The 12,219-nt window shown below is 35.0% G+C and overlaps 1 protein-coding gene across 2 annotated transcripts in view; it reads right to left on the bottom strand.

The window, feature by feature from the left end:
• Nucleotides 1–10,246: 10,246 nt before the first annotated feature.
• STX7 (syntaxin 7) overlaps nt 10,247–12,219 on the bottom strand; it is a 40,928-nt gene continuing 38,955 nt past the window's right edge. For both annotated transcript variants that reach the window (XM_010965564.3, XM_074368347.1), the window contains exon 10: nt 10,247–11,602. In XM_010965564.3, coding sequence (XP_010963866.1) covers nt 11,510–11,602 — 93 coding nt within the window. In that variant the 3' untranslated portion in view covers nt 10,247–11,509. The remainder of the gene's footprint in view (nt 11,603–12,219) is intronic.

The raw sequence follows: 12,219 nt of genomic DNA, 5'->3' as shown, positions 1-12,219 counted from the left end.
TACTCTCAACTTCAGCAGCAAAGCATTTAGTCTTTCACCATTGTGGATGGTGCTGGCTTTGAGTATTTTGAAGATGACTTTATCAGGTTGAAGAAGTTTCTTTCTCTTCCTAGTTTACTGAGAATTTCATCATGAATGAGTATTGGGTTGTGTCAAATGAAGTTCTGAATCTATTAAAGTAATCATGTGGGTTTTTTGCTTTATTCAATTAATATGGTATGCTATATCAATTGCTTTTTAGATGTTAAACCAACCTTGCCTTTAATGTTGTGTTTTTAATGTCTATCTTGTTGCATCTAGCCTTTCCTAATATTTTTCATTAGGATTACTATTTTGAGCAATATAGACCTAGAACAATTGAGGTTCCTCCAAAATTGAGACCAAGAGGCATATACTATGGCATTTGTAGGCATATCTGAGGGTCCAAATAGGTAAATAGTGTGTTGCCATAGTGATACAGGACAGTCATTCTTCCCAGGATATGTTGATACTAGCAAATATTTTATAAACATCTTCTCTAGAAGTATTTAGCAATGATCCTATCACCATCTCACTGAAGATTTAATAGAAATACAGTAGAAATACTGTCTTCTAAGTAGTATTGTCATTATGTAAAATAGAATCATATCATTAAATTTAGTTAATTTGGAAATAGTCATAAGCAGAGAAACAAAAGTCAAATAAAAAGTGTTGAAGAATAAGGTAAAGAACTGAGGTTTTTTTGTTTCCCTTAGTGAAGGCAATATTTATTCTTGCTTTAAGATCTTAATATGACAAATGTTTTCCAGTTAGTGATTCACACAACAAAAAGGAGTCAATTTCTCTTTGCTCTGTTCCATAGAGCTTGAGGAGGTTTTTTAGGCGGTGAAAAAAAGAATGCAAATATCATATTGGAATCATTAAGTGAGAGATTTTAGTCTTTTAATTTTCTCTTAATACAATGGTTTTTTTTTTTAAAGGTTAAGTCATACCACTTTACAAATCATAAAGAGCTTTGGGGATTAGGAAAAAGGAGACTTCTCAGCATTCTTCTTTATTTAGTCAAAAATGACTGGCTAAGCTCAGCTGAGTTCTCTGAGGCACATTTCTACCAAGTCTTGGAAAAGCAATTCAGCAAAAGTCCTGACTCATGAATTTCAGTGATCCTTACACACCTAAGTGTCCCCTCCAATTATGCTTAATCTAAACCAAACATAGGATAGTACCAAAATAAGACCTGCTTTGTTTTTCTAAAACCCATTATCACTTTGTCATTGTGTTAGTATATTTGCTCCTTATTAGAACTACTCACGAAAAAAACTAAGTCTTCTAGACTTATCAAATAAAGCATACTGTTTGCTGTGAGTGATCAAATCCCTCTCTGAAATAACACTCTTCCCCTCCATCTATATTTTGGAAATAACAGAAAAATTAATAGCATTTGTAATGCATCTGATGCTAAAGTATTATCCAATAGGCTAAGATACCAGCAAAGCAGATGAACCAGAAATTACCAAAAAAGTTCAACTGTGATTAACGTATGCGGCATTTCAAAACAAGAAATTTAGAAAAAATAATTTTAATTTAAAAGTAATTTTAATTTTAATTTAGGTGAGTTTTAAGACCTTTTGAAAAAGTAAGTTTTCTTCTGAATTATATATGGGGTTGTCATCACAATCTTTTTAGTATTTGGAGCTTCTAAAATTTTCAATCCAGCCCTGGATACAAAAACTCTAAACACAGAGGGTTAAGGCACCAAAGATGAAAGCTAGTACACTTACAACTATTTATATTGCAAAAGCTTTGCCCTTCTGCAAGAACATGCAGTTTCCCAAACACTAACCTCTCTTTACAAGGTTATGCTTATTAGCTGGGATTTGAAGCTCAATAGCAACACTGTTCATCCTTGGTTCAATTCAGATTGTAATTTCCTTTTAAACTACCTGACCCTTATAATCATATGGTGTGTAGGTCTGATCATTCATCTTCGTGAAGGCAACCAAGTACTTGGTCTGAACACAGAGTCACTTGTGTTTCTGAAGCCTCTCAGCATCATGACGATGGGGGTAAAAACTGTTGATTGAGAAACGTTTGAAAGAAATCTTTCATACAACGTTTTCATTGTCTTGCTCTTTTTCTGGAAGTAAAGTTCCTGATTGGAAAAACAAGTCTTCCTGGATACAAGCATGAAGTTTTAAGAGATGATCTTTGTTTCTAATTAATTGTAGCAGCCATCAACTATTTCATTGTTCCCAGTTTCAGAATTTGCTGAATAAGATTTCACTTTTCCTCAAGGCCCAGTATTTATTAAGCACTCAGCAAATTCTTACTGAATAAATAAATGAATAACTCCACCCAACTTTATGTCTTTATCTGGAAGCTGTATCATTCCTCACAGAATTAAAAAGCTGCATCAGTGTCCGGCTTCACATCTCGTGTACCACATTCCACATGTTGCCCAAGTTGGATTACAGTTTGGAGGAGAGCAATCCTTGAGCTGATTGTTTAGACTGGGTTTCTGCCCATCCTTGAACCAATCACTAAAGCAAAAGGAATGAGATAGGCTGACTGATTTATCTAAAGTAGTGCCCACTATCTCTGGAATTAGGCTGGAGTCGATTCTACCCAAAGTACATGGCTGCTATACAATATTCCAAAGAAAAGTCTGAGGCCATCAAGAATTGGCAAGAGCGGCATGGATTCTAGGTGGGCAACTATGCCGTAGTGACAATGTAATTTCTATTTTCAGTATGACTCAGTGAAAAGCTGATGAATATAACTTACACGTTAGGAATAATTCCTTACCTCTTAATATTTAAAGAAAAGCTTCTTTAAATTGTTTTTTTTTTTTAATTGAGTTACATTTGACACCATGCTCTTGTTTTAAGGGACCCTAAGATAGGATTACAACAATTATGTAGTGGAAAGTTTTGGATTTTAACTAGACATTGATTAGTTGACTGGTGTTGAGTGTTTCTTATACTTATTTCCACAGAGGTTTTAAATAAAAAGTGGTTGACTATATGTAGATTATGGTTAGTACCTTTTATATATTTTCTAAGAACATTTTCACTAATTAGAAGTCATAAAAACATTCTTTTAACATTTTCCTTCTGAGCTCATCATTTCTTTGGGTATCTCAGACCTCCCTTCTAGCCATGTTTCTTTACTATAAATTCATCCTTATTCTTTAAATGAAAGTTTATTGGTCATAACTTCTCCTTTTGAAAATAAAAGCTGAATATGTCTTTATTTTGCCCTTGTTCTTGAAAAATCATTTCATTGATCACTCATCCTAGATCGACAGTTATTTTCACTTAGCACGTTGAAGATGTTAGCCTACTGTTTTCGCTTCAATTTTTGGCATTGAAAGGTCACCTGTGAATTTGTCATTCCTTTGTAGGTGGATGTTTAGTTGTTCTGGCTACTTTTAAGATCTCTTTGTCATTCTTAAGTTTCCTTATAAGGAGACTACATTGGTTTCCTTTTACTTATCCTGCTCGATATACATTTTGCTTCTTACATATGTAGATTTGTTTTTGATTCATTTTGGAAATTTCTCAGCAATCATCTCTTCCATTTTTTTCCTATTCTCTATCTTTGAGACTCTGATTAGACACATATTAGATATTCTCTTCCAGTCCTTCAGGTCTCTTCATCTGTCATTCATATGTTCTATCTCCTTGTCGTCCTTGCTGCAATGTTATTTTCTCAGTTAACTAATTACTCCTTTAGTTGTGACTAATTTGCTCTTATTCATTGAGTTATATATATATATCAATAATTATATTTCATACTTAAGTTCTGTTTGGTTCTTTTTAATATATGCCTTTTCTTTTTTATGCCTTGTTGCATATTTATTTTAATTCAGTTATTTCTTTAAGCATTTCATAATAGTTCTTCCATTTCTGCTAATTCTAATATCTGAACTCCTTGAGTATACAGATTTTTTTTCTCAATTAAAATGTCTTGTTTACCTGTGTGTGTGATTAATTAATCTAGAAGTATTAATTAAGGAGGCATTTCTTAAGTGAGGATTTTTATTCATTTCTTAGAGTAACCACCAGAGTCCACTGGCCCAGGACTTCTTTCTTACATTAACAAATTCCTGCTTTTATGCAGGAGTCTTAGGTTTAGCCTCTTTACTTTGCTTGGAATTCATAACTTAGTTTCAGAATCATAGCCTTTTCCTATTTCCCAGCTACTTTGGGTTTAACTCACTTTCATTTGTAAATAGCCATTAGTAGTCATCTTGCTTTCTAAGAGGCCAGGAAATGAACTTACTATGTGTGTTGAACTTTATCAAATAACTAATTTTATTTTAGCAGGAGTATTGAGCATACCTAGTCAATCATATCACCAGAAGCAGAAATTATCTTCTTTCTTAGTTGATTTTGGTAATTTGCATTTTTCATATAAATTATTCATTTTAACTGTTTTTATGGTACCCACCTATATTTTTAAATTTCTGCGAGGTTTATTTCTTGATCCCCATTTTCATTTCTAATATTTTTATCTCTCCTATTTTTTCTTAATCAGTTTCACCAAAGTTACATTTTTTCTTTCTTTAAGAAATTAACTTTTAACTATATCACAGCTTTAAACTCCAGAACTTAGAAAACTACTTTTTCTGTAAAGAGCCAGAAATTTTAGAACTGCAAAATATAGTAACCAAAATGAAACATTTAGTTGATGGGCTCAGTAACAGAATGGAAGAGACAGAGGAAAGAATCAATGAACTTGAAGACAAAAGAGGGAGAAAGACATGAAGACACACATCCACGAAGAAGAAACATGGGTGCCAAACAAATACAGATTATGATTCCCAAGGGTGAAGGAGGGGTGGGGATGGGGAGCAAAGAGGGTATGGCTATATATAGAAGGACGAGAGGGGTCTTTCTGGAATGTTCTGTATGAAAACGTTCTGCATCTTGACTGTATCAATGTCAATATCCTAGTTATGATCTTATACTAGTATAGTTTTGCAAGGTGTAACCATTGGGGCACACTGGGTGAAAGGTACATGAGAGAGAACTCTGTATTATTCCTTGCAACTGCATGTGAATCTAGTTACCTCAAAATAAGTTTAATTTAAAATATTAGCATTAAACATATTTTACACTTTATAGATAACAGACTCTTCAAATGTCCATGCCATCCCAAAGGAGAGTACTAGTGAGTTGCCTCCATTCCAGGCTTGAGAAAAGTTTCTACAACTTAGAAAATTCTAAATTGCTAAGAAAATGTTTGCTCATAGATCAGGAAAAGACACAGAGACAACAGGGTAGCTCTAATTTAGACCAGTAATATCTATTGCACCCAAGAAAGAACTAGTTTTAATGATATATGATGGTTATCTTACTGAATTTTGGTATATACCCCACAACAAAATGATAATTAAGTGTTAAAATCATTGTAACCTTTAGGGAGAGTAACATTAAATTTGGCACTGGAAAGAGGTTGGACATGGTCGGGTATACCTTTAAATGAACTTAAAATGACCATAGCATCTGGGTTTGGAAAAACAATGAATTAAAATATATAATATTTTACACTAAATTATAATTTGGCTTTTTGTTCTTAGAATCATTACTGACAAAAGGATCAGTTTTGACCTGAAAGATTTTCAAAGTCAGGTCTTCAGTTACACAGTTACTAAAAACTTGTATCCTACTCTTGGGTCAAATCTCTAGTTTCCAGACATGTAAATTTGGTTCCTTTTATCTTGTTCTGACTTCAGTATTTCAGATGTACTATTATGAAGCTTTCCAGAAGGCACTAGAAACTGAAACTAGTATCAGTAAATCTTTGTTGAAGCTAAATAACTGCATTTCTAAGTTTCCACCAATGCTAATAGATTTTGGAGTTAGTAACTACTGTCTAACAGTACTTACAGTAAACACTTAAAAATTTGTACTTTGGGTTTGCCAAAGTGGGAATTAATGCCCTTTTAAGTTTATTTAAAGACTCAGTTCATTTCTAGCAGACTCCCTCTAAAACAAGGAAGGGTGTTATGCATGTAACGACTGCACAGGAAATCTGGTTTTGCCTTCCACCACTTACATTTTAAGCAGAAATGCCATCACTACACAAAACCTACAAGAATCCCACTCTGAGTAATTAAGTGACCAACCTCTTAAAAACCTGCCAGAAGCAACAGTGTCTATAAAAATCTATTTAGTGTGTCAGTTATTTAGTTCTATTTCTGCTTTTAAAATTAGAATTATTTGGAGAAAAATAAGACTTCATAATATTCATAATTTCATGTTAACCAAATGATTGCTAAAACAAAGGATTAAAGTGGACATATTGAAATAGTATTTATGAGAAAATGAGTTAACATGAGCCATTGAGGGTGTTCTTTATTCCCTGTTGATATCAAGAAAAACAGATTTGCTAAGGGTAAATTAAAAACTTTTTTAAACATTTTTTATTGAGTTATAGTTATTTTACAATGTTGTGTCAAATTCCAGTGTACAGCACAATTTTTCAGTTACACATGAACATACATATATTCATTGTCACTTTTTTTTTTTGCTGTGAGCTACCACAATATCTTGTATATATTTCCCTGTGCTATACAGTATAATCTTGTTATCTATTCGACATTTTGAACTCCCATTCTGTCCCTTCCCACCTCCCTGCCCCCTTGGCAACCACAAGTTTGTATTCTATGTCTATGAGTCTGTTTCCGTTTTGTATTTATGTTCTTCTTTTTTTTTTATTTTTTTATTTTTTTAGATTCTACGTATGAGCGATCTCATATGGCATTTTTCTTTCTCTTTCTGGCTTACTTCACTTAGAATGACATTCTCCAGGGACATCCATGTTGCTGCAAATGGTGTTATGTTGTCGGTTTTTATGGCTGAGTAGTATTCCATTGTGTAAATATACCACCTCTTCTTTATCCAGTCATCTGTTGATGGACATTAAGGCTGTTTCCATGTCTTGGCTATTGTAGATAGTGCTGCTGTGGGCATTGGGGTGCAGGTGTCTTTTTGAAGTAGGGTTCCTTCTGGATATATGCCCAGGAGTGGGATTCCTGGGTCATACGGTAAGTCTATTCCTAGTCTTTTGAGGAATCTCCATACTGTTTTCCACAGTGGCTGCACCAAACTGCATTCCCACCAGCAGTGTAGGAGGGTTCCCTTTTCTCCACAGCCTCTCCAGCATTCGTTTTTTAAGGAGCATTTTACTAAGAGCATGCATAATGCATAGGCTTTAAGTGCATTCTGAAGAAACATAGATTCCAAAATCCCCTTGGCGCTTTCCTTTCTTTCTGATGCTCTGCCCTCTATCAGGAGTAGTAATTTTGCCAAAGTCCTATAAATGTCAGTCCTGATGATCAGGATGCCCTAGCACTGAACACAGATGCTGCCATCAAAAAGATGGAAGATTCTTTTTTGGAGATAGTACATACAGATCAACTTTCAAATTAGTGTTACTCTTTAGAAAACTATCACTTTTCTAGTAGTCTGTTAACTGAGAAAAGAAAATGAAATTCAGCTACTTGGTGCTGGGGCCAGTGGGGAGGCTAAACAGAAAGTCCTTAAGAGTGAATGGTCCCCAATTCTAAGGTGCTAGGTGGTCCAAAAATGACGACTCCATCCTCATACCTTCTGTTTTTCCCTTTCCTCCTTCCTCTTCCATCCACTGCTTTCTTTCTCACATCAAGTGCCTTATACGTGCCTAATGCCAAAATGTAAGCTCCCTGAGGGGAGGGATCACATTCTTTTGGTTCACTCCTACACCCTCTGTGTCTAGGCATGTAGCAGCCTGGCACAAAATAAATGCCAAAATAAGTATATAAATATTTATTGAGCACCACGGGAGGGAGAGAGCAAACTGCTAGGTGCTAGGGCCCCAGACGATGTATAACATAGAGACTCCGTTCTGATTGGGAAAATGTACTTGTGTACCATTTAGAAGCAGTTCTAAACAAACAAACAAAAACAGGTTTCTTATATGTCTTAACTTAGTGACTAAGAGAAGCTGTTTCACCGAGTCTACTGACTTTGGAAAATCCACATGAAATGAAGAAAGATGAACCCCCACGTTTACATCCAAGCAATTTACTTCCCGTGTGACACTATTTTGAGGCCACACATTCCTAAAGAAAAAGGAGGGAAGGGAGGAATAGTTTTATCTTCGCTGACTGATGAGCTTCTCTGGATAATCGTTAAGCAGAGACGTCATGCCTTCTGCCAAGGAAGTGGTTCAGTGTAACATGCTTAGGTTCGCTGTGTCTTGTTACGTGTATTTCCTCGCTGAGAAATACAAGGTCAAGCTGCTCAGATCTTACGGTAAACTGAAGGGGTCTGGGAGCCACACGTCAATTTTTTGTTTTCTTAAGTGTATCACAAGCATATGCAAACAACTTCCGCACCCAGTAGCCCCAGGAAAGGATGCTGGATGATGTTCCTTACCACTGATGAGTAATTTTCATCATATTTAAATGAACTATAAATGACATTTAATTCATAACTTCCCCAAACAACTCTCTTCATCCCCTTCTGAAATTTAGTTTTTATTTCACTAACCTGATGACGTGTAAAAAAAAGTCAATTTTGCCTCTCCAAAAAAAAAAGTTGAGTAAGTTACCCTTGTGAACTGCTCTTCAATATTAAGGCAATGACTTTTTTTCCCCTTTATACAGGTTTTACCTTTTATTGTGACATTCCTCTTTCTACATGAAGATGCAGAAAAATCACACCAAATAGAAAAACTATCCTGCGTTTTCCTGGCTTAAACCACACAGTGATTTTGGGAGAACAAGAAGCCTTCAAAAATCATCTCTTTTTTCATTACAAATTTGTCTTGATTGGTATTCAGAACACGATTTTTGTGTGTACAAGATTTTACTATTCTTTAAAAAAAGCAGGGAGCAGGGAAGACCCTGAGAAAGACCCAGCTGCGGCCTCTTGGAGGCGCGGTGTTCTCAGCCAACAAGGCAGATGCTACTGCCGGGCACCCGGTGTGCTCAGGGGGCCTGACCCCAGGAGCTGCCTCCATGGTTTGCTGTCCCAGATCAAGCTCCATCTGTGTCCATATCTGTATTCTTTTTAGGTTGATCCCAAACCTACTGAAAACAAGCTGCACTCTGTCAAAATGGTTCCAATTCTTCTACCACTAACTCTTCTGTAAAACCAAAATATATTCATAATATTTAATGACCAGTACATTGGCCAAACACTTCATGCCACATTGTCAATCAATTTAAACAGGCTGGTTCCTCGCAATCTGTGTCGTTCAAGAATATTTTCAGAACACACTAAAAATGAACACTATGTGTCACTTGGTAAGAAAATTTCTTCAGTTTGAGACTCAGTTTGACTTGAACAGATTCAGGTATGTTGACAGTCAGGCAAGCAACTCTAATTTTATTTTCCATAATGTTCACTTTTCAAAGCAATTCTAAAACTAACCAAAAAGAATTTAAGAATCTTTAAAATTTGGTTGCTGTACTGTTTTTCATTTTTTTTCTAATCAAGACTGGTCTTTGTGTTCCAAATATCCTGTGTAAACTTTTTCCTCAAAATTAATGTTTTTTAAGAGTGCAAATCACTAAAGTTCCTGTTTGTAATCACTGATCTGTGTCTTGATCAAACATTTATAAAAGACGACACTTTAAGGCACTAAAATCATGCCCTCTGAATTAAGTGCTTTTGCTGTTATTGGGAACTCACCATGAAATAAATAGAAGTAGATGCATTTGCCTATTTGAGAATAAACATTTTTATCAAGTACAACTGTGGCAGAAAACTGAACTGATTTGTGGAAGCCACTGGGACATTTATATAGCTTTGAGATACTGGCTTCTCACATGAGACAGCACACACCTCTGTGCACTTATACAGAAAGACCATGTTCCAGCCGCCGCCCTGTCGGGCTTGCACTGACTTCAGTACGGGCAGTATTTGTATGAATTCTCTTCCCTGCACCCGTCCTGTTCACTAAAGCAAGCTGATTCTGGTGAACATAAAGTCTCAAAGTTTCTAATCATTCACTCGCAAAATAATTTTCCAGTCTCTTTCATGGAAAAATTTGAGTTTTGATGGCATGCAAAGTAGCTTCTACCTATTAGTGGCAAAACCTTTGAAGACTGCCAGAATGAGAACTCTGAGTAAACCGGTACTCCAGCAAGATGCAGAATGCGGCCATGTGGCTCCAGCTCCTCTGTTGAAATTTCAGGTGGCAGAGTGGCAAAGTATGAGGTAAGTGTCAAGTCCCCTGTTAGCAGAGTTCTCATGAAATAAAACTATCCAGACACTTTTGAAATCATCTTTATTTTGGTTGCAAAGATACAGTTTACTTGGTTACTTAATATTTTATTTGTTCCCGTTTGAAGTCTCATAGCTTGCTAGGTAAAACACTGCCTTCACTATCAAACTGCTATATAAGAACATTATAAAATACAAACTATAAACTAAGATAATCTTCTTTACAATATTCAGATTAGTGCATTAAAACAACATTGATTAAAAAAAGGCAAGTGAGTAAACTGGCAAACTTCCCATTCTGTTTTTAGTGAAGGATGGTACAAAATGGTACGTATGGGAAACACAGAATTTTAAGTGTTAGGTGCTCAAAAACAGTAACTGTGGGAAAGTTACTTCCCCAAAGTAATTTTGATCCAAGGATACAAATGTAGCCATTACTCTAGAGGACATAAGGGAAGATAATTAATTTTCCAACAGCTGTGGACATACACAGCTGAATAACAAGTTGGGATGTTTAGAATTCTAACACAATAGGTATTGATTTATCATACTCTTCTTCCAAATTACATTAAACATTTATAGTGACTACACAATCCCCAGTAAAAGAACATCAGACTTAAACAGAGCCCATGGAAAAACAACCTACCCTTACTATTTTACTAGGCAATCTACAGCCAATGCTTAATATGTACACATCAGGAGTGTGAGACACACTGGGAATTTATTCACTGATTTCATTCAGAGTTAAAAGTCTTAAGAGAAAAACAACAATAAAAGTTAAATAGATAATTTGTGCTGCTGTGAACCAGGGGGAAAAAAAAACAACCAAACACAAACATAAATGTTAATTTTTTTAAGTTATTGAGAATTTCTCTGCTGGCCCAAATCAAAATTAGAGATTTGAAACTGAAGTAACACAAATGTGGGTGCATGTTACACTGCGACAGAGAGAGAGAGATGCACAGAGAACACACACACGTTTACATTTACTAATTACAAAAACTAAGTCAACGGGATAAATAAATTATAAATGAAAGGCATATACAATGTGGACAAAAACCTAACAGTTGCTAGGTCGAAAAGCATGAAAATTATGCCAGCAGTGACATTCAGAAAAAATTTTCAGTATTAGAAAATATCAGATTTAATCCAAAGAAAACTAACCCCCTCAAATAAAAATAACAAAGTATGGGAACCATCCTTTATGCAACAATTTTAAAATAATAATAATAAAAAAAATCCACCATGATTAAAGGAATCTTCCTACATAATTTACATAATGTAGTGCAAGAGTGTGCTCCTTTATAATCTTAGCCTTTCACTCCCCATATGATGAGACCGATAATTATAACTCCGATAACAAGGATAAAAATGATGATGCACAGGGTTTTTCTGGATTTGCGCTGCAGATGCAAAAACAAAAAAACATGTTTATCGATGTAGTGGAGCATCTCTATAACAAGTGAAAATCATCTGGTTCATTCCTAGAGTAAAATCAATAGTACTTTATTGTCCTCAAATTTTTGGCTGTATTTTTTCCTTCTCAAAAATCTCTTCAATACATATATAGCACTATGTTTTCAAAAAAATATTCTTGAATTAATGGTATAATTCACAGGGTAACTATTCAGCTTTTGTTGGTAATTTTTCTGGGTGTGTGGTTGGGCTTAAAAAAGAAGACACAGAGAAATAAAATTTACTGACTCAAGCAACTGACAGAGTTTACTTATGTATGAAAACAAAACAAAAAAACCCAGCTTAAAAACCTATTGATTCTTCAGCTTTAATCATAAAATTGCTCTTCAAAATGGGTTCTCTGAAAATATCAGCAAGTGTAAATGTTTGTTAATTTTTCCAAAAGTAGATTTATTAGTTCCCCAAATCATCCCTGTCCCTTAATGTAACAGAAACTGCATTCGAAATCTCAACACACAAGTCAAAAACAAAGAGCTAAAAAAATTCTAATAGTCATTTAAAATATGAAAGTAGAGTTTTGCTCCATTCTTCATTGTTGCAGATT

This window comes from Camelus bactrianus, chromosome 8, assembly GCF_048773025.1.
Source record: "Camelus bactrianus isolate YW-2024 breed Bactrian camel chromosome 8, ASM4877302v1, whole genome shotgun sequence".
NCBI classification, from domain to species: domain Eukaryota; kingdom Metazoa; phylum Chordata; class Mammalia; order Artiodactyla; family Camelidae; genus Camelus; species Camelus bactrianus.
This window is presented reverse-complemented; position numbering and strand designations above follow the sequence as displayed.